Here is a 23,629-nt window from a genome sequence, read left to right as displayed (position 1 = left end):
ATTTTTCAAGTGTTATACTGTGCAAATGTAACAGACTTGGGTTTTTAACAACCCACCCCGCCCCCCCTCCCAAAAAAAATGCCTAAAAGCTGTTTTCAGCGTAAGGAGATGCCAATGGTAAGAAGGGAAGTTCTTACCTTCCGTGGCTCAATCTGGCTATGAAAGATATATTTATTCTTATTTGTATCTATTATTTCGCTGAATAAATTGTAAAGCCTGGAACGAGTTCATGAACCCACTGGAGGATGGGTTGAACAAAATGGCAGAGGGAAAAGAACACAAATTTTGAGGCTTCTTGGAGGCTTCCCCGTACACATCTTTCGTATACTTTATGGCCACAGCAAAGGAAATGGCAATGTGTAATTATATAAATTGCACCCGAGCCTGAATCCAGGTCTGCCCATTTAGACAATGTAAAGTTTGAAATTTCGCTGTCTCGAGTAATCTTTCAGACAACCCGTAACTGAATATTTATTTATTATTTTTATTACATTTTGGGGGTTGGACCGTAGAGGGGGACCTTGGCGGAGTCCGCAGACTGGTCCATAGGTAGTCCGCGGACCCGGTCCAAAGTGGGGGTCCGCGGACTGGGGGTCATTGTTTTCGGGTTACCCATTTGTGTCATTGAAAACGATCAAAGTATTCAAATTCTCTACGTTTTTTGCCATGAAAGATGGATTAACACATTAACAACAACGAATTTTATAGAGGAGTAAAGCATCAATGTGACCGTGATTGTTCACAAGAGAACGATATATTGGTCGCTCGATACTGGTCAGCGCACTGTACTACGATATTGGGCATACTGCAAGCGAAATTATTCCTCTGGTAAGGAATTGTCGTTCTTGTTTTGAAAATGCCGCGAATTTTCGTTCTTTGTTTTAAAGAAATAGCGCTCAAGACATTGCGAAAAGACGCTTGAATTTTTGTGTGAACTTTGAAAGAAAGTTCGCAGAGACAAAGAACTAAATTTGCGCATTTCGCTCTCATTACTTTTGCACAATACTGTAACGTCCGATGTACATCACCAACTGTCAACTCATTTAATGGTCGAATACGATGAATCTGTGACCCTCTTTCGACACATGATCACCACTGCATGTAAGTCAAAAAAGATAAGTCATTTCTAGATAGCTGCTTGCTTTGCACTACACCAAAATATTACGTTTGATCATGGTTTGATGGCTTGAATCCTTGCTTACAGCGGTTCCTTGTTCGTCACGCAAAGCTGTCATCCCATTTTAAGGGGGTAGGGGTAGGACAATTTCTATCCTAATACGTAAGGCTCCGTAAGGCTTGGAACCACTGGGAGCACACAATTGTGTTGAGTAGGAAGAGATTAAATTAAGAAATAAAAAGAATGAATAGTTTACCATTGCCCCTGTTGTTATCTTTTACTCAACCACCGCTGCCTACATGCCCTGCGTAATACCGTAACGCTAAACTCGTACCTAGATGTTTTCGCGCTTTGCTATTATTTTTGGTTTACATGTAATGCAGTGGGCTGCCCTCGGGGAAATGGGTGGTGATCGCTTAATGGGGCTAGCCGCTTAAATAGAGGTTGGTGTACCTTGAATATTTAATTCTTCACTATCGGGTTATAAATTTCTTGGTGAACATGGAGTCAATTCGAGACAATCATGATAGACGTGTGTTTGAATTATCACTCATCATGCACCTTCAGTCTCAGACCCTCATCTGTCATCGCCCTTTCCAAAACAAAGTTTTTTTTATTGGAACGACCAAATGGTGGCCGCGGAGGTAACCGGTCAACAGGAGTTTTATTTACAATATTTTACTGACAATAATTTTGGACTGTATTGACAACAGTCCTCTATTTTCTGTTACAAACATACCAATGCCTCGCCAGTAAGCAAACAAAATATGCCAAATAAAATGGCATGGCAAGGGTTATTTACTCACATAATTACTAATTAAATTTAGTCTGTTTTTCTCATGAATTAGACACGCTGTGATTTCCTATTTTTATTTCAGCTAGTTCTTGCTTCATTGATCTATAAATTGTTTATGGCGATTTTTTTAAAATTCTAGTGAGTACAGACACTAGCTTTATCAGCTGTTGTCTGAAACATCAGAACGTACAACAAACATGATTTGGAATGAGGCCACGTACACTATAGGATACGATTATATAAATATACACATATTATTATATATATGAACAAACAGATGAACAATGATTAAATTGTTTCACTTATCCTGAGAGTGCTCTATACAAAATAGATCAAAATGTGCAGCATATGCCATGACAGCATTGCATGACGAACAAATAACGGCAGTAAGATTGTGCTGCGCCAACAAGCTTATCAGCAATGGTCAGCAACCGATCAAACATAATATTTTGGTGCAGTGCAAAGCAAGCAACTATCAACAAATGACTCAGCCGTTTTTGACTTAGATGCAGTGATGTTCATATGCGCAGAAAGATGGTCACAGATTCATGGTATTTGACCAATAATAGGTTGACGGCAGGCGATGTACATCGAACATTAACTTTGTGTGAACAAAACCAAACTTCTGCTTTATGTGCGACGAATGGTGAGAGATCAACTAGAAACACGTCAAATCGGCTTTGGACATGCCTTTTACAACAAATAAGGTTAGAACATTTCGAAATTATCAGCTCTGTGTCTATTTCAACTTATTATAGGTCAAGTCATGTGGCGCACGCTAAAATATATGTCTAACCCGTAAATTGAAATTTGACAACGGATGGTCAAATATTTGCATTTTTAACGTACTTTGAAAAGCTCTCACGTAGCTCACAACCATTTGCCCAAAGAAATTTTTACAGGAATCTGTAGACCATCCTTCTGCAATTCAACCACCAGAAGCTTAATCCATTTGAAGGTTTCGCACATGGTGAAAACTAACTATATTCATGAAGTACTTTTAAGTGAATGAAATACATGTCTTGGAAATTTAATTATTTTGCACCCAAAAAGACAATGCAACATTCCCTAAAATCAACCCAGTACACATTTAAACATTGCACAAAAATATTTGAGTGTTTTAAAGATGGAAGGATGATGTGGTTTTGCATGCGAGGCTCTCAAACTTGCTTAATAAAATGGTGTGTCAAATGACGATTTTAACAGAATTTGGTAATTTGCCTATTTCTTTAAAATAAAAGGATATTTTGCCAAAAAAACTATCGAGTAGTTTTTGTCATGCCCTAGCCTATCTACCATAAGAATATCAGCGAAATCAAATTTTCGACCCTTGGCACAAAATTAAGAATTTGTCTGATTTTTAGAAGCAGGCACTCTTAAATTTTCAATTGATTTGTGTATTTAGTCAGTTTGTTAGTGTCTTAAATAATAATTGATAACTTCTGTTACCTGCTTTCTGTACTTTCCAGCTGTAGAAAAAGTGTGGTCGTGAAGACTCGCATCATGTCTGCTCGAGCTGTTGTTCCTCTAGTACCTGAGGATATGTTAGTTCAGACTCTTCACAAGCTTCTTTTTTCTCTCCCAGTAAGGTGAGTGGTCAGATTACTGCAGCCCTATTCAACATGTTATAAATTAAAGTACCATCAGCAGTCCATAGCTTGTAAAGTTTCTTTGGAATTAAATGTTTGGTGACATGGGCAAAGGTAAAGAATCCGATCCCACCAACGCGTTGGGCCACCCTTGTTAAGGGTCGGATACCAAAGGAAGTTAATTAACATGTTGGCCGACATCACCGACTTGTTTATTTTTTATTTATTAACATGATTTAGAAATTAAAACTCTTTATTGATCATTGACTTTTTAAAATGTGGTGGCTTTTTGACATGTGTTTGAAAAAGTTGATGTACAACTTAATAAATGTTGCTGTGTTTTAGGAAATAAAATCTCAGCTTACACATTGGCTAAAGTAGGATCTGAATTAAGTAGCAGGAACTGAGTGCTAATAACACTTGTCGTACTGGAAACTGGGTGCTAATAAGACGACAAACAAGATGGTGGACAAAAGTAAATTATTTCCATAGCGAAGTGAAAGTTTCCCGTAGAAGACGTTTAAGTTCAGTTTGGAAAAGATAGGTTTAGCATTGCAATAGTTAAATAAGGCCCAGAGCAGTCACCAACTTGCCACCAACGCATTTTGTGTGTTTTAAGGATAAACAGTGGCCAACACATTGGCCAACTGTCAACCGATATGTTATCCACTGTTGACCCTTATGACGTACAAGATGTGTTGATGACACATTGGTCAGGATTGGATTCTTTACCGTGACCTGAAATGTTGCAAAATGTATGGCTGTATGTCAAGTTAACAGTTGATAAAACTAACCATAATCTAAATTACTTTGTCGTTTTCTTTGACAACAAGTTTGTGGTTATCCAAGGTATTTTGAGAGAAGTAAATTTGTGGTACAAAAGGTGCACTTATAAGATAAGAATTTTTAGAATACCGTAATTTTTAATCGTAAATATTGTGCAGATGAAATGTTGTCACATGTATCATGAAAGCTGTACACAGGTTGATGGGTTTCAACAAAATGCTGACCCCCTTACTGACCCCCCATAAAATCAATGGCAAAATGAAAATTTAACAGAAACCAAAAAAGATCAACAGGACCAGTTCAAGTTTATTGATAAATTGAGTTTACCCAAAATTTCCAAGATGGTGGAAACGTTGCAGATTTCTGACTCTCTTCTCCTTTGACTGTAAGTTCAGGTTTCATTTGCAGAAAATCAAGCACAGAATAAGTTGGAATATCATCAGGTATGGTAGTCTTACCCATTAGAAAATTATGTGATGAAAGTTACAAAGAAATGCTAGTAAAGGAACATGCTCGTGGGCAACAGGCACACTATACACAAGTGATTAGGATGAAAAAAGTCACAATCAAATTAGTTAATAACTGACCCTTTACAACCACCCAATGAAAACTGTCACCACGCTCTGTAGAATCAAGATAAATAACGACTGATAATTTTTAAGCAAGGACGTAGTCGTTGCTTATTGCTGGCAAGCACCATTCTTTTGGATAAGTGACTTCGCCCTTTTTTCCACGATTTACCCCTCTGTGGAAGTGAAATGCACTCTGGGAGCTAGTAAATAAGATATAGACAACAAAAATTCGCCATCTTTGGTTTCAGGGAGTGAGAAACTTTTTCTTTGCGGCTGACCTTTGGAGTTTGCAGGATCCGTGGAGTGCCTTTATATTCAGCTTTTGAACAAAGATTTTAAGTGTGGATTGTGCTTTATCGAGTATGATAAATTTGCGGTCATGGACAAACTCAGAATAAGAACATATCGTCCATTTATACAACTGCAGATCAACGAGCAAGATGCACATGCAATAGGTCAAGGGTCCACATTAAATTTACGTATTGGTGAGCATTGTTTAGGCCGGATCTTTGCCTGTCTTGAGTTGAACTGAATGAACACTGTCAGAGCACTGTATGAGCATTGTATAAGTACTGAAATATCTAACCTAAACTTATCTGTGGACTGAAATATTGGTGAAATTGAACTTGAATTGAAGAAGAGCATTGAAGAAGTTCACTGTAAAACCAGTTGAGATAGCAGAAACCAGCAGAGAACAGTGTAACTTGTGTATCGTTTTTACACTCCTTTGTTGATTCGACTAGCTAATGATGTGGAAATGAATCCTGGGCCTTGTTACCGTGTGGATTGTTCTAAAACTGTCATGGCTGACTATCATCAAGGTGACGTTTCACTGTTTGGAATGAGTCCCAGTAAACAATGTGTAGGAATGTGTTTCACTGCAGTTGTTTTCAATGATTATTATAATGCATCTTGGTGTAGAGATACACTGAATGAAACATTGATGCAAGGCAATGTTCTGTATTCTCACATTAGTAATTTAGCAGGGAGGACATTTTTTCTTTAACTGATGAGATGCTTGCGACATGTGCGACCCTGATGTCGCATAACTATGTCGTGGACATTTTAACAAAGAGACCAATAATCGAAGCAGGTTATATATTGCCTAATGGCTTTAAAAAACATTTTTTATTTTTCTTTTGTTGCAATGTCAATCAAATTAGATTTCACAACACAAGCACACCTCATGCACAGAACTCTTGCTTCAACATTTTGCCAATTGTCACAAAACGTTAGCAGTTGTAATTCGTCAGTATGGCCAACCACTTTAATCCGCACGAATTTCAGCACTTTCAGTTTTCATAGCATAGGGGAAATGACTCACAGCCGATTTGTTTTCAGCAGCAAAACAGACATCCACCAATAGTGTCTTCGTTACCTCCGAGTCTAGAGCAGCCTTCTGTTTCACACAAAAAAAAACATTCTCAGAAGAGAAAACGTCTAAAAAGAAGTCTAGCCAAAGGAAGCTATGATGCTAAATTGACGATGAGAAAGTGCTTTTCAGCTTTGGGCCGACAGTATAATAATTATTATCAGAATGGTATCGTATATCTTTTATGCTGCAAATGTGTGACCCCAGTAACACTCTGGGGGTAAATGTCCCGACAAACTTGTGTGACGAAAACAAAAAAACTCCACAGTCGTGCCTTACTTTTGAGCATCTGTTTGTTTATTTTCCAATTTTATAGACAGAATTTGGCAGTTGAATGTCATCTCTTCTGCATGCATTGCATGCTGTTTATTTTTAAACATTGGGAATATATTGTGGGTTCCTTTTCAAAGAATGTTGATGCCTGTTTGTTCTTTATAGTTGTAGATGGCTGTGTTGTTCACAATTACAAGGCCATTATTTACACTGGGTTAAACTTTTTAAGAAAGTGTTGATTAATGTCCCTGCCCCTTACCACAAGAAGAACAGTACACGGGGTTGGGCCTCAAACGAGCAGTTTAATGTAATGTATATATTGGGACACAAAACAAACTGCCCAAAAAAGTGGCCCAATGAAAAACTAAGTGCTGGAGTGGTAAGGAGAGGCATATTGGAAAGGAATGTCGTTAGTCTGTGCGATACGAGGAGCAACCTTTAGGAAGAGACTTAAGGGAGAGCGAATGTATCTTTTATAACAATCGGAGGACCAGCGACCTAGCAGTTTGATCTCATAATCGTTCAGTCCTGCGATGGTAGCAGACGTTGCACCACCAATGCAAAAACTGTGTCTGCTGTAATGGTGAGGGTCTAGACCCACGAGTCGGAGCAGTGTTGAAAGGAAAGTGGTGAGATCTCTGCGGGCTAGTGGTAGTCCAGAGGAAAGCCGGAACAATGGGTCGCTGGGGGTGGCACGTGGACGAGCATGTTGAAGGCGTAGATTGATCTTTAAGGCGCAGACTGCACAAACAGTGTGGTGAGCATGACCAACATATAGGACCACTCCACGGTGTTGTTGATCAGTCTTCGATTTTCGCAGGTGTAGAGCTGCATATTCATCACCAGTTTGCGTGGTGTGAAGGTTGACATCCTGTAGGCGGAGTAAGGTCTCGATATCATAAGATGTTTTGCTGGTGATGGTAAATTCTCCCACGCGTAGGAGCAGAAAGTGGGCGGTGGTCATGGCCGCCCAGTAAACTGTATCATATTCGGAGTGTGGGTCGATAAAATATTTTAGGCGACACAGAAGGTCAAAGGTTATAGGTAATTTCTGCTTGGCTGGACTGGAGTGTACGCGTTCAATTCCTCGCAAGGTTTGGTGTAGCTTAATAGTGTGAGTAAGAGGATTATGAATTCCGTGACTGATGTGTAACGCACGTACGCCGGCGAGGTACACTTTAATCGATTGTGGTTTTAAACGGTCAGCTAAGAAGGCCACAAACAAAGAGAGTGTTTCTTCGGATGTGGGAATGGCAGTGAAGCCATGTCTGTCGCAGAATGTGAGGTACTGGCGTTGCGCGGAACTGTATGTGCGATGGGTATTTTCAGCTAACCCTTTATGGAAGTAGTGGTCAGCCCTCATTTGAAGGCGGTCAAGTTCAGCGGAAGGACTGGCGTAGGCAGGAGGTCTGCGTCGGGCACCAACTTGCGAAAGCGTTGGACCTGTAATCGAGACAAGGCATCAGAAGCAGAATTTAGTATCCCAGGGATGTGCACAGCCTTCAATACAATGTTAAACTTGGCGCAGATGAAGAAAAGATAACGGACGAGGGACATAATGTGGCGACATTTGCTGGAACCGGAGGTCAGAATGTGCACGACTGATTGATTGTCACAATGAAACAAAAGACTTTGTGAGGTTAGGGAGGGGGCCCAGACTGTCATGGCCATGGTGATGGCATAAAGTTCTTTGTACGTTATGGAGCGACGACTGGGGATACCGACTTCATTAAAGGTTGCACAGAGCCAAGCGGTGCCAAATAAGGCTCCAAAGGACTAGGCACAGGCATCAGTAAACAGGTGTAGGCACGCATTGCTGAGCCACTGTTCATCATAGAACAAACTGCGACCATTCCAAGCAGAGAGAAATGACAGCCACCATTCGACGTCTTTGAAGAACCGCTTAGTAAGACGGATATGATGGCTCGGGTGGGATCCTTTGGACAAAAGTTCGATCATTCGACGAAGAACCGTTCTACCTGGTCTGCATACGGAGCAGATGAAGTTGAGTTTCCCAATGAGGGACTGGAGCTGTCTCTTCGTGCAGGAGGCTTTGGTTTGCCACATTCGAAGTAAGTTGAGAGTCTCGTCCAGACGGGTCTGTGAGATGCGCGCCTCTTGAGCAATGCTATCAAGTTCGATACCCAGTAGTTCTAGGGTAGTGCGTGGCACAACAGTCTTGGCAGGATTTGAATTGAAGCCGAGATCTGCACAGGTACTGAGCATGAGATCTAAGTTGGTTTGGCAGAGGGGGTCTGGGGCAGGGGGGCCACAGGTCCAGAAGTCGTCCAGGTAGTTCCAAACGGGGCTGGCCCCACGGTCACGCATGGTGAACGATAAGATATCCACGTACTTGAGGAAGAGCGCGGGCGAGCTGCGCAATCCGAAAGGTAAAAAAGGCATCGACAAAGTAAGCAGTGGTGAGTGTGCCATTAATGTCAATTTGCCATGTGGAGCCAAGGAGCTCCCAGTCTTCACGACGCACTAAAATGTGACGAAAGGCATCAGATAAATCAAGTTTACTCATTAATGCACCTTTTCCATGGAGTTTAAGTTGTGAAATCGTGCGGTCAAGCGTGTCGTAGGTACAGGAAAACAGTTCTTTGGGAATGCCATCGTTGACAGAGTGAGCGGCGGGCCATGATAGATCATGAATTATGCGCCATTTTGTAGGCATCAAGTGCTTTTTAGGAATAGCGCCCATCGGCGATCCGACAAAGTTAGCAAAGGGCGGTGTAAGAAAAGGACCAATCTTACGATTAAGACAAAGTTCGCATTCCAGCTCTCTCGCCACCGCCTGAGGGTTTGTTGATGCTGATAAATGGTTATCATAGATCTGACTGTAACGGTTTCCGGAGAAACCGATGTTTACTCCAGAACGAATGTCGTGTAATAAATCATTTGCAAGCATTTGATCAGGGTAACGTGATAAGCAGTCCGTCCAGGTATCAAGATTGAAGGGTGAGTTAATGTCCGGTAACGTATTTACAATCGGCCAGAGAGTGCTCCCCCCGGCAAACCTTGCAAACGTGGGCGCGCTTGCACTCAGTTCCTTGTTGGCAAGAATTGCACTGAAACAAGTTGCAGCCTTCTTTGCCATTGCCTGTGAACCACTTGTCGTATTTCCAGGCGTAATTTTGCTGGCTTGCATCTGGGCGCGGGCACGAGCTAATTTTCTTCGCGCCTTGATTTTCCTCCAACGCGGTTTTCACACGAAAAAGGCAATCACGCACCAAATGATTCGGGGATTTACAACACTGACAAGAGACGCCTTCTCTCCTAACAGTAGACGAGTCGAGAATTGTTGTGTACAACGTCATATCAACGGTGTCGAAGCGTGCAGAGGTATTTAGAGTTTGGCTGAGACGAAATTGGACATCGTAATTGTAAACGGCGCTCCACACAAATTTCCTGTTCGCTTTTTGAATCACATCACGGTAGCGGGCGAGTTCCTTGTAACGAAGTGGTGAGACATCCACCACGAGCGCCTCATAAATGTTCCACGCCTCGAGCCACGAGTCGAACGATTCGATAGTTACGTTCTGGGTCGCGCTTGCTTTCCGATCGCCGGTTCCAGAGATAACATCGCCACATGTGTCGGGCTTAACTTTGAGGCGGGGAAGGAGATCGAGAAAATCAACATAAGCGCCAGCTTTTACGGCTTTAAGTACGGTACCTGCAATTGGTTGGCCAGAGCCACTGTGTGAGCCAGATGGAGGTTGCTGTGTCATCTGGATGGGGGAGTTGTTGTCTTTGTTGTCGGCGCGAGCGGACGGTTCGTGTGTTGAGGCACCACCCCCAATTTTATCCTTGGTTGTTGTTAGTTCGGTTACCGTGTCATGTAGTGTTTGCTGCTCGAGCTGCAAGGCTTCCACTTGGCTCGACAAAGCTCGTATGGCTTAGAGCAAGGCGTCCTGCTTATCGCCAGAATCAGGAGCGAGTTGTTTCTCCTCTTCAACGGGCGACTCCTCCATGGTGCCGTCGCTATCAGGATCTCGTTCTTCGAGTCCTTCGCAGTGTTTTCCCATTGCTGCAAAATCGTGCTTATCTTTCAGTGTTCCGCAACCGGGGCATTTATTTTTGCGTTTGGATTTGCTTTTCAAAGACATTGCGTTGAAACGAACCGGTACAAGTCGAAGAGAGCAAACAGCTAAACGATCAAACTTAACAGCGATAAGCGAGTGTACAATGTGATATGATGCTAGCACGTGCCGGCTACATTAAACTATATTAACAATATTAACATTACTTAAATGAGATTGAGTTGCTTGAGAATCTGTGATCTTTTTGAAGACTTCCTGGCAAGAGACTGGAACAACAACTTCCGGTTGATGTTCACGTATCACATGTTCATGTTGCCCATGGTTAAATGTGAGTGTTCTTTTGCAAAAGTTTCTTCGTTACTTTCATCACTTAATTTTCTAATGGATGCGAATACCACTTTTGGTGATATTCCAACTTATTCTATGCTTGATTTTTGCCAAACAAAACCTACAAAATCAAGGGAGACGAGACGGAAATCTGCAATGTGTCTGCCATCTTGGAAATTTCAGGTAAGCTAAATTTATTTGTGAACTTGAATCTGTCCCATTGATAGTTCTGGGCTTTTTTAAGTTTTGTTTTCCTTCGATTTTATAGGGGGTCAGTAGGGGGGTTAGTAAGGGGTTCAGTAGTGGGTCAGCTGAATGGGGCTCAGTGTTTGGTCGAAACCCCAGGTTGATTGTAGCAATTGGCTACAGATCTATATGGAATTACATCATTAGGTTGTCTAAATATGCGTAGGCCAAATTATTCATCACATTCATTTGGCAATGTTCTTGACCACTTTGCTTACTGCTATTTTAAACAAGCAGATGTTTCAAGTCTGTATCCCTCTGTAAAGCTGTTAGCAATAACAAGGGACCACTTTGGAGTTGATTATCATGCATGGTAATGTGGAAAAATCACCGCAACTGGCCAAGGAACAATTTTGTACTTAACTGGAACTAATTATAATGGCATGCAAAATATACCTTATTACATGAAATTTTCACGACACGTTAATTTCGCGAATTTCGCGATTTAAAAAAAAACATGAAATTTAAGTGACGCGAAAATTGTGACTCACATTATGTCAATAATTAAAAAAGTGACTTTATTACCATTACATACGTTTGTAACAATCATTTTGAACTTTTCTGTGGTAATGTTTTGGTCCTCTTCATCACTACCGCTTTCCGTCTCCACTCCAGGGAGCACTTCTTTTGTACAATCCTCAAACTGTCCATTTACTGGCTCCTTGCAGTGCTGTTCCACTAGTTGCTTAAACCTTTCAATTGCTTCAACGTTCTTGGTAGATGCCACCATTCTTACTGTCGCCTTTGGAAAAGAAGTGCTACCACCTGTTGATCTGTATCAAGACATTTACGCAAACAATTAAACGGCATCAGTCGTGAAACTAAACGGCAATATTTTCTCTTTGGAGTCTGCAGAAAGGAATATTTAATGTACATGGATAACCACATAGGCAATTCCTGTGCTCATTAGTGTCATTTTCAGACTGGCTACTGTTCAGCTATTATTTTTGTTCATAAATAAAGTGAAAATTTGCAAATCTGTATTTGTGGTTACTGATCCATGTGTCTGGACATGCTGGTAGGTGTCTTACATTGTTTGGCCTTTAGCATAGGCGTAATTACGTAAACAGGAACGCCTGTTATAAAAGACAAGCACGTTGAACAGAGATAAAAGAATTAACAAAATATGAGTACAAAAAAGCAAGAAATTAAATTTCTCATCGATTACTCATCGACTATCATTCTGCCCTAATATTACAAATTTTGTGATATTAGCACGGAATTATAGTTGATGGGTAATTGATGGGTAATGGTTGAGTAATCAATAAGTTATCAATGAGTAATCAATAATATTAATGACTAATCAATATCATCCATGAGCAATCAATGACATCAGTGAGTGCAGTAATTGATAGGCCACAAAATTATTGGGCTACAATTACTCATCGATCATCACCAATAATCAATGAATAATCAGTGATTACCCATCAATTACTCATTGATTATTCCTTGATGTCATTGATCATGGATTAGATACCCCTGGAAAATAATGCTAAGGATGTTTGAACTCCTTTGTCTGGTAGTTTTCCCATCATCCGATCACAGGGTCCAACTTGCTTTTTCTGGGACAGAACATACTTTCTAATGACATGTTTAACTTCATGTCTTCCTTGGATAAGCCAAAATGCTTGTATTATAGTTGACAATATGATTTCAAGACCAGTATGCACTATGTAGCATCATCTTAGCAACTTCTGGGTGTCCATGTTGTAGAATTATTGGCTCTTTAGTTTCGTCATTTAATCTGCAAATTGCACCCCACCACCTACAGTATACCTGAATTACTTAAGCAGATCTCTCTTAATAGGGGTAAAGTTTCAGAAGGTAACTATTGTTGAGCACTGGATCTCCAACTCCAGCTGAATATCCTCTTGTAATCTATATAAAAACATCTTGTATCCACATATAGCATCTCAATCATCCTTACTGCACTTGGTCCTAAGCACATGGTCCTAAGCAGTTACTCTGATTAATTTCACCTTTGGGCCATATTCAGACATCAGTAATGGCTTTGCTGTAACAGATGTGTAAACATGGGTAGTTCTTCTCTCCTCTTTGCAAGCCTCTAGTAGCGAGGGGCACATCTTCATGTGGTCACTCTCAAGCATGTTAAGGCATGGCTCACTGCCTAATTTGCCTCAGACTTGGCTACAGTATTAAACACAATGACCTTGACATATTTTTAGCGTTACGTACAAGATATTTTGGCCACACGACCTGTTATCTCTGTTTAATTGGATTAAAAAAATTCAACAGGGTGGTGAAGTTGTGAAGTGGGTGGTGAAATGTTACTGTTATAACATGGTTGTCTTTTTTATGATCCTGGCCAGAATGGTTGACAAGGATTGTCAAAAGCTGCTCGCATGACATAATTTGCCTCTCAGTATCTTGTGAGTAGAATTATGTAATTCAGTACAGTAATGAATTCTTTGGTTAGAGACAAGGAATGACCTTACTTGACATTGAGCTCAAGTTAATCATTCTCACCCCATGCAAAGGTCTTTTTTGCCAAATTGATGATATCATTAGACATGTGACCACAATAATTATGTCGTTGGGACAAAGGACAGCATTTTTTCTACATCAAAAAGGATCGAACTTCACAGGAAGTTTAAATCAATGGAAAAGTCATGCCTATGGCGACTGTATCTCTGAAAGTCAATTGGCTATAAATGGCTTCTGGCAAGAACTGTCCCCTGATACAGTGGAGTGTCACCATTCTATCTGTCCAAGTTGAATGCTGCATCCATCATCTCTGACATTTCATGTTCAGGAAGTTTTATATCTTGCACATTGTTACTCTTCAGCTATGGATGATCTTCCTTCCATGGCAATTGAACTTCCTAATTCTCATCAACAAAGCCTATTCCATCATTTAAGTCAGTGACTGCATACTCTTCGTGTGATATAGTTGCATTTGCTGTCTCAGTGTGGTTTTAAAAGCTGTCTACAAATCAAGTCAGTGAGATTGCTCAGCTGCCAGTGACTTGCAGGTTTTTCCTTTAACAACTTAATATTTGGATTGGTGAATTGTAAAAAATGTCTGTTGTTGGTTATCTTGTTCTCTTGGACTAGGTTCTACCTATGATTAACTGGTTCTCATTTCCACTCAGGAGACTTCAGTGTCTTGTGATTTGTTTTGCAAACCTACTACCTGGATTTGCTGGCAGTCTTGCCTTACTAAACAGATTGGAAGCAGATGACAAGATTTTGGTCACTTGTTTGATTGAATGGTTGTTTCCTTATATCATATCCAGCCTTAACACATCTTTGACCACAGAGGCTGGGATTTACATCTTGGTTTCTCTCACCTGCTTCTTGGCAATTAAAGAACTTGTATTAAAACAAATAAGATCAGTTTCATCCTCTGTCTGTAAGCTCTAACTCCCACTTCTCTAGCAATTTTGATGGCAACTTGGTCTCAAACAGTGGTAACAAAAGACATCCATGGCTTACTAATTTCTCTCTAAGAGCTTTTAAAGCTCCAGTTCTGTTCTTCAAGGTATCATGGAGGTTGCAAAGGGATGAAGCACTTTCACAAGACTTGGCATCCATCTTGATTTCATGAGGGAGCAGATTACAATACATTTTCATCCTTATCTATGCTTAAGGTAAGAGATTGTTTCACCTGGTAATGTAACTGAATCAGACCTCTCAGGTAAAGTAGCCTACTCAAGCCATCTAAAATACTACTGGTTGGTGAAATGTAACCAGAACACTCTAAAACTGAGCTATAGCTGCATGGGCAATGTCAAGACCGTAATCTCTAACCACAACAAGGCGGAGCTTAACAACGAATTAAACTCATCTGATGAAATGGATTGTAATTACCGTAACAAGAATTCTTGCCCGCTAGACAGAAATTGCAATGTGAGGAACAGTATTTACCAAGCAGATGTCACCACCCCAGAATCAAAAGAAACATACATCGGTCTTTGCAACACAACTTTCAAAGAACGGTATAGAAACCACACATGCACTTTCAGAAATAAATGGTACCGAAATTTAACTGAACTAAGCAAGCACATATGGAATGTGAAGTACCATAAAATAAATTACAAAATCAAATGGAGAAAAGTGAAACAAGCGAAATCGTACTCAAACATCAACAAAAAAATGTAACCTGTGTTTATGGGAAAAGTTTTTCATCATTTGTAAACCAGAAATGTCAACACTTGATCATAGAAACAATCTGACTTCAACCTGTAGACACTCTAAGAAATTTCTGTTAAATACTGTGATTGCTTAATTGTATTTTATATGCAAGACTGTTACACCTCCATCATACAATAACATTTCAATATGACACGTTGTGAAGCTTTGTTCCCTATTTTTAAATGTGTATGTCTGAGATTTTAACTGTTTTTTGTGGCAGTTGTCTGGTGGTTGCTTTGCAAGAAGCATGAAACTTGAAGTAGTGAATAAATGTGTTGGAATTAGTCTGAATCCACATATCTATCTATTTACAGCTCTGGTTTTCCATTGAGCACTTTTATAGCAGATGAAGTCTACAGTTTATCCGCTGGGAATGATAATTACATAAATACATACACGCACGCATATATACACGCATACATACATACATACATACTTTATTTGATGAAGCAGGTCAAATTAAGGCAGCCAAAGGGCTGATGTGGACCTTTCTAAAATAAATAGCATTTAAGCTAAAAATACAAACATGAAGGAGCAAGAGGATAAAATGCATAATCCTACACAGGTTAATTAACTACAGACACATAAATAACAGTTCAAATACTTTATTGTTTGCCAGAAAAAGCAAGGCCTAATAAAGGAGGGAGCAGAGGACCTGAGTCCTAGAACTGTCCCCCTCATTATGTTGAATTTTTTTTATGTGAGACTACCTAGAGGTTATTCTTTTTGAAAAAGTTCACATGTGGAATGACTCAAAGATTCATAAAATGAATACTTTGTTCATAAACATCAGATGGATCCTTTACAAAGTAAGAAATGGGCAGCCAGTTGGATTTAGTGAGGCATGTGTTATCTGCTAACAATGATTGAAGGTTGTTTATAATATGAACTGCCCTTGCATGTATGGAATCACATGATATCATACAATGTAAAATTTTAAATCTGAACACATACCCCTTTGAATATGTAACCTGTTGGTAGTAAACATGTATCGTAGGTAAACAAAAGTAATGACTGTTCTTAATTCTTTTCTATTTTTGCAGCTCATTGGATGAACAGAGACAAAACCAAATTCATGGTACCTTAAATCATGTAAGTGTACAAATAGCAGAAGCACTATTAATGGAGTTAATTTTCTGGCCAGGTTCTCTTGCAGGTAGCATATAAACTACTGCTTTTTTGTTTACACGGCGTGTCTAAAATACTGGTAGCTGGTAACTGGTCACTGCTGAGTCACTGGTCACTGGTCACTGGTCACAGGAATTTGGTTGGGTAGGACCAAAACGTATTATTTCCAATCAATGTATCTAAAACCACTTAGAAGATATTTTCACATTAACCAGACTATGACCCATGACATTTGACCTTTGGACGTTACTCATCCGACAAGCAGATATCCTCCAAATGAGAACACAGCTGGTAAAAACGAACCTAAGATAACTAAAAACGATTATGTAGTTATCATTATATCTTATTGAGGCAAATAAATTATTCCATATAATAGAATCAGAAGTTGATAAAAGTCAGCCTGTAATTCTATACTGGTTATAAAAAATTGATTAATCTGAAACGTGATCTATTGATTTTGAAATAACTTTAACATTAACATTAACAAACAAGTAAAACTAATCACAGTGACGTTTTAACTGAATTGGCTGAACGGAAAACATCACAAGTCTACCCACTAGCAATAGTGCCATAACGTCTAAAAGAATGGTGACCCCTATACTCGACATGATCACATGCATTAGTCCAACACACAATTTGCAAGATATTACTCCTAGCATTTGTATGAAAACCTCATGCATGTAATGTAAGTAGTAATTTTAGCGGTGATAACAATCGGGTGACAGGCTTACACAACTCCTATCCACGTGTAATAGCCGCTTTGAGAGTTTTGCTTGAACTAGTATATCTTTGAGGATCTGCCCCTCTTGTATGGTACAATAGGGAGATCTTTGAATATTTCGCTAAGCAATAATCCTGTTTCTAGGAGGACATTTCACCAGAGTAGAGCCATTAGAGGTCATAGGTCTGTGTGGTTTCCGCTGTTATCTGCATGTAATTTGTAGAGTTTGACACCTCTGTTTTTTGCCACGTGCTAGTTTTTTTGGCTCATTTGTATTGCAAGATATGTTTTAAGCTCTCTAAATATTAGCTCTGGAGTGACCAAGTTTGAAATATTCCGTGACCATGTTGGTTACTTGTATTTTGTATTATTACGCCGGGCCCGGCTGTTTGATTTACTGTTGCAAGTTATGGTACTTGTTATCATGGGTGTAATATTTATCTTTGTCCCGCTTCGCCAGAGATAGCTGTAGCTTTTGTTGTTGAAAGCTATGAGTCGTTCTTATTTTTCTTGCATCAATTTCATTGAGCTTTTTGTCCTTCCAGTTTGTACATTCTGGAACTGCAAATGTAGATGTCACGTGCGAGTCTGTAGACTGTTTTGCGTGTCGTTTATGATATTGTGTGGTTTTTGTTGTGTATTCGCAAATACGGAGGACAAATAAAAGACTAAACCAAGATGGCGGAACACTCTTTATTCAACTGAACGCGAGGACCTCGTGGGAGGCCAAATATGGAAAACAGATCACGTGACAAACAGGGAGCCCAAGCGGGAAAACCTAACAATTTCCTCCCCTTTTAAGACTAAACAATGTTAACAAACAAAACAAAACAAAAATAAAACAAAGTTCAAGAACAAATAACAAAGTCTCTCAGGTAAAATGCCGGTACTGTAAAAAAAGTCACAACAGTACAGTTCTCCTTAGTCACAAACATAGTCTTTCAATCTGGTGGGTGCTTTGACAACTCGACCGCTGCGGGTAGCAATCAACTCAGGTTCTGGAATTGGTCGCTGACTTTCAGGCTCAGGGGGGTGACCCTCTAGTGGGCGTCACGGCCAGGGGCGGCACATCCTTCCACTCGGACCCCACAACAGCAGGCACTCCATGCTCCACCTCCTCAGGAACAGCACCATCATTCACCACTTCCGTTGCAGATGGACAGATGTTGCTATCTCGTAGCTGCTCGACATGGCGCTTCCAGGTTTGGTCATTTACCTTGACTGTGTACAAGACTGGACCCGTTTGCCCAATGACTGTGCCCCGCACCCATTTTGGACCTCTACGGTAGTTGCAGACCCAAACATTCTGGCTGTGGTCAAAACTCTTCAAGGTGCTGTTGTTTGGCTGGAGCAACTTTTTGTTGACCTCTCTTTGAATGTCAGGCTTAATTAGGTCCAACCTTGTCTTGACATTTCGGCCTAACAGGAGTTGTGCAGGGCTAAGATCAGTGGTTGCATGTGGAGCTGATCGATATGCTAACAGGAACCTGTCAAGCTTGTGTTGCAGGGTTCTTCCAGACTTGTCCGCTTTCATGGCTTTCTTGAAACTCTGTACCAGTCTTTCTGCCTGACCATTGGTCGAGGGGTGGTAAGGTGCACCAGTGGCATGTTTAATACCATTTGCATTAACAAACTTCCTGAAAGTTTCTGATGTGAACTGGGGCCCGTTGTCAGACACGATCTGATCGGGAAGTCCCATGCGGGCAAACAGGGAACACAGTGCACTCACGGTCTCCTCAGCAGTGGTGTTCTCCAGCACGAAAATCTCAGGCCACTTGCTGTGTGCATCAATCACCACCATCAGCATCTTCCCCTGAAATGGCCCAGCAAAATCAACATGCAGTCTTTGCCAGGGAAGGGCAGGGTACTCCCACCGATGCAGGGGTGCACGAGCTGGATTATTTGCTGTCTCCTGACATCCTTCGCAATTTCGGACTGCTCCTTCGATGTCCTTGTCAATGTTTGGCCACCAAACGTAACCTCAGGACAGACCTTTCATCTTGACCATACTGATGTGACCCTCATGTAGGGTTTCCAAAACTCTCTCTCTCAGTTTGGTTGGGACGACTACTCTACTACCCCACATCAGAACCCCATGATGGATCGTGATTTCACTCGCACAATGAGCATAAGGGATTAGCTCTGGGTGGACTTCTACTTCTTGCCATCCCCACTGCATGAGCTCTAGGACACTGGAAAGTACTGGGTCTCTCCGAGTCTGCATTCTCAGCTCTTGTTCGGTGACCGGTAAGGCCTCGACCACAGTCGTATGGAACATTTCCACTTCATCTGGCTTGTCAACAGGTGCCCGTGGTTGTGGAAGGCGGGATAGACCATCACAATTGGCATGCTGTTTGGTCCCTCGGAACTCAATGCTGTATGCAAAAGCGCCTAGGAAGAGACACCAACGCTGTATCCTTGCTGCTGCGGTAACTGGCACGGCCTTCCCAGGATCCATTATGTACTTCAAGGGCTGATGGTCTGTAACCAGGGTAAAATGACGACCCTCTAAGTAGGTTTGAAACTTCATCACACCCCAGACTAGGGATAAGGCCTCTTTCTCGATTTGCGAGTACTTCTTCTCTGTTTCTGACAGAGAACGGGATGCATAGGCAATGGGCGGCTCCTCACACTCTGGAGTACGGTGCGACAAGACAGCGCCAAGACCATAAGAGGAGCTATCTGTGGCCAGAACTAGTAGCAAGTCAGGGTCATAGTGCATGAGAACCTTGTCTTGTAGAAGCATCTCTTTCACCACTCTGAAGCTAGCTTCTTCCTCAGCTCCCCAAGACCACTTCACCTCTTCCTGTAACAGCCGATGCAGCGGAGCCAGATGGGTAGCCAAGTCTGGTAAGAACCTGGCATAATACTGGACCATGCCTAGGAAAGCGTGCAGTTGTGAGACATCCTGCGGTGTTGGCATCTCGGTGATGGCCTTGACTTTCTTGGGAGACTGGTGCAGTCCTTCAGCAGAGATGACATGTCCCAGATACTCCACAAAGCTTCTGAGGAATTTGCACTTTTCTCGGTTTGCCTTCAAGCCATACTCTTCCAGCCTCTTCAACACTGCAACCAGCCGCTCAAGGTGTTCCTCCATGGTACTGCCAGTCACAATGATATCGTCCAGGTAGCAGAAAACCCCTGGTAAACCCTGTAAGACATGGTCCATGGCCCACTGCCAAATGGCTGGTGCTGAAGCCACACCATAAGGTAAACGTTGGTACTGGTACAAACCGTGGGTTGTGTTGATGGTAAGGAATGGCCTGGATTGCTCCTCAACCTCCATTTGCAGGCAGGCATGACACAGGTCAATAACGCTGAACAATGTACCCCCACCAAGGCTGGCATAAATATCATCGATGCGTGGAAGAGGGTGTTCGTCCACATCCAACTGTGGATTGATTGTCACTTTGAAGTCACTGCACACCCTAACACTACCATCCTTCTTCACAGGGGTCACAATTGGAGCAGCCCACTCACTAGTGGTCACCTTTTTAATAACCCCTTCAGCCTCTAGCTCTCTCAACGCCTCCTCCACTGCTGGCTTACGAGCTAACGCTACCGGGTGGGCTTTCCAGAATCGCGGTCGAGCACTCTCTTTTAGCTGGACCCGCGCTTGAATTTTCTTCATCCTGCCTAGACCGTCCGAGAAAACACTTGTATGTTTGTTCAAAACTTCTTCCAGGGCTGGATTGGTGTCTCATGTTTCTAACTGAAGTAAAGGCCAATCTAATTGAATGGACTCCAGCCATTCTCTGCCAAACAGGGTGGGTCCCTCGTTCTTCATCACGTAAATTGGAAGTTCTTTAGATTGCCCTTTGTACTGCACAGTCACATAGTAAAACCCCATAGGTTTTACTGACTCACCCGTGTACGTACGCAACTTCAAAGGGGTGTCCTTTAACGGAACATGACGCAGGTACTCCTTATACACCCCCTCACTCACAACTGACACAGCAGAACCTGTATCCAGCTCCATGATCACAGGTCGACCTACGAGGTAGACTTCAAGAGAAATGGGCTTTCTATTCTTACTGTCAGAAACATGGTAAAGTTCCCCATATTCCCCATCGCTTTCTTCTGAATCAGCACCCTCCATAACATTTACTCCAGCGACAGTAACTTGTTGAGTGGCTTGTTTCTTCTTACATGCTCACTGTGTGTGTCCAATTATGCCACAGTGAAAGCAGCGTTCCTTAATGAAGGGGCACTTTTGCGAGTTGTGTGACCCTGTACAATGGTAGCAAGGTTTAGGTGGCTTGGTGTCCTTACCCCGGGAAACCTGTGTCTTTTGTGGCAACTTGGGTGGAGCCTGTCCCTCCCTAGGTTGCGCAGTGTCAAGTTTATTGACTGGAGTGTCTGGCCCTTGTTCTCCCTGAAGCACTTGAACATCTTTATTAGCTTGCTCTATAGCTAGGCACTTTTGAACCGCAAGTTCAAAAGTAAGGTCCGCAAGTTTTACTTTCAACAAGTCAGTAATCATCTTCGGGTCGCAAATACCCGAGACTAACTGGTCACAGAGACGCTCAGTTCGCACAGCTTCTCCAAACTTGCATTCCGTGGCCAAGTGCTTCAAAGTGGCTACATAATGACTAACTGACTCACCAGAATTCCTGGCTCAGTTATCGAACTCATACCTCGCGACCAGTGCTGACCTTTCGGGTTTAAGTTGCTTCTTCATTCGTTCCACGATGACATCGTATGTAATGGCTTCATCCTTCAGCTGCGTGGGAGCCACCAAATCCTTCGCCAATTGATAAGTTTCCACAGGAAGGTTTGTCAAAAGAACAGCCTTCTTCGTCTTGGCATCCCCAACGCCATTTGCGAGGAAGTAAAAATCCAGCTGTTCGGTGTAGGACTCCCAATCTGTCCCCACAACGTACTTCGTCACTTTGCCAATGGTTTGACTTGTGTTCGGTGCTTCATCCGGCATTTTCTGTCGTGTCGTTAAACTTCTCACGTGAATTTCGCGAGCCCACTTCCGTTTACCGCTTGTGCTTGTTTAGCTGGATCCCATCCTCGTTGCCAGTTGTTGTGTATTTGCAAATACGGAGGACAAATAAAAGAGTAAACCAAGATGGCGGAACACTCTTTATTCAACTGAACGCGAGGACCTCATGGGAGGCCAAATATGGAAAACAGATCACGTGACAAACAGGGAGCCCAACCGGGAAAACCTAACAGTTTTGTTCAGGCAAAAACCTCTGAATTTAGGAGTTCTTCCTATGATTGTTTATCCAGCTCCACATTGTGGTTGTCATTGCTTTTATTTGCGATGTTTTTAGGTTTTATTGAGACTGTTAATAGTCCCTCTTATTACGAGGCTCGTAGCCTTGTAGATCAGGCAATATCGTGGTTTCGTTCCTTCTGGATCTCATCAGTTGCCGATAACAGGGAGCGGTAGAGACCAATGCTCGGTAACACTCCGCACCTGGCATATTTTTTGGTATTATATACTCGTTCGGCGGATTGAGAATTCTTGATCGTGATTGGTAGTTTTGCCACCAGCGAATGGTGAGCATAAAGTCTTCGATCCTATTAGACTCACATGCTGTGATTGAATTAAGTTTCTACTCGTACGTGATAGGATGGGGCCTGCCTGGTAAAAATCAACAGTGATATTAATTAAATATAGCAAAATCTACAGTAAAAAAAAACATGTGTGTGGACAAATAATCTTTTTTATAAGTGTACTAAGGTACACTTAGTTTACTGCATTGGTAGTAAAGGAACTTTCACGGTATCAAATCTATCAGACACCAGTCACCAGTTACCAGCTACCAGTATTTTAGACACACTGTTGTTTATATCATGTTGAGCATCTGGAAAAAGGATTTGTACACTATATAGACATGTGTACACCTATAGCTATAGTTTGACTTGTTTTCTACAGCATCCAGCTTGTTAACCTTGCAACCATAGGTCAAGCACAGTTATTGCTTTGCTCGTTTTTTTGATGTGTGTGACCAGAGCCAGGCTCCCACTCAGCCAACTTCTCTAAAAAAAACCTTGCAGCATTGATGTTTCATGCAGTAGCCATTGTGCACATATGAACAGAAAGAACCAGGTCTTTTTGTGGTGATAGCTGCAAAGATTTACAAAGGATTCCTACTGTACAATGTAAACATGAGGATATTTTTACAATAACTGGACATCTGAATATTCAAATGCAGAAATGTGCATTTGTTTACAGAGTGAAATAATGTTTTTGGTGCCTGATAAAAGCATTTTGAGAGTTGTCATGGAAGTGAAATATTTGCCATTGTTTAAACGATATGTTTGTTAAAGGAATGCTTGACGAAATTGGCAACATGATGTTATTTTTGAGGATTCCAACAATAGATAATTTTTCAGGATTGCTACATTGTACAGTCATCACAAAGTAGAAATCACAATGAGCTAATTTAAGAGTAACCCCTTATCCAAATAGAAAAATAGATATAAATTACAAAAATTAGTAGTTAATGTTATGTATAATATAATCAATATCTCACTGTATGTATC

The 23,629-nt window shown here is 41.4% G+C and overlaps 2 protein-coding genes across 3 annotated transcripts in view; one reads left to right on the top strand and one right to left on the bottom strand.

Annotated features, from left to right (window-relative positions):
- The window catches only part of LOC110054340 (tRNA (32-2'-O)-methyltransferase regulator THADA-like), a 653,734-nt gene that overhangs the window by 444,195 nt on the left and 185,910 nt on the right, over nucleotides 1-23,629 (top strand). For both annotated transcript variants that reach the window (XM_089292979.1, XM_089292980.1), the window contains 2 exons: nucleotides 3,383-3,502; nucleotides 16,320-16,368. In XM_089292979.1, coding sequence (XP_089149105.1) covers nucleotides 3,383-3,502; nucleotides 16,320-16,368 — 169 coding nt within the window. The remainder of the gene's footprint in view (nucleotides 1-3,382; nucleotides 3,503-16,319; nucleotides 16,369-23,629) is intronic.
- On the bottom strand, nucleotides 6,870-10,466 carry LOC149110976 (uncharacterized). Its single transcript, XM_089291486.1, has 2 exons — nucleotides 10,182-10,466; nucleotides 6,870-7,948 (listed from the first exon to the last, which is right to left on the bottom strand). Exons 1-2 carry the CDS (start codon nucleotides 10,234-10,236, stop codon nucleotides 6,870-6,872), a joined length of 1,134 nt encoding a protein of 377 aa, XP_089147612.1. The 5' UTR covers nucleotides 10,237-10,466.

The sequence above is a fragment of the Orbicella faveolata genome, unplaced genomic scaffold (genome assembly GCF_042242905.1).
Source record: "Orbicella faveolata isolate gen_17 unplaced genomic scaffold, um_ofav_v1 contig_24, whole genome shotgun sequence".
Taxonomy (NCBI): Eukaryota; Metazoa; Cnidaria; class Anthozoa; order Scleractinia; family Merulinidae; genus Orbicella; species Orbicella faveolata.
This window is presented reverse-complemented; position numbering and strand designations above follow the sequence as displayed.

Excerpts from the sequence above, each read along its gene's own strand:
- LOC149110976 (XM_089291486.1), bottom strand. The coding sequence starts at position 10,236 with ATGACACAGCAACCTCCATCTGGCTCACACAGTGGCTCTGGCCAACCA. Across the intron at positions 7,949-10,181 it reads CTCTGGCCAACCAATTGCAG|GTCCAACGCTTTCGCAAGTT; the intron begins GTACCGTACTTA and ends TCTCGATTACAG.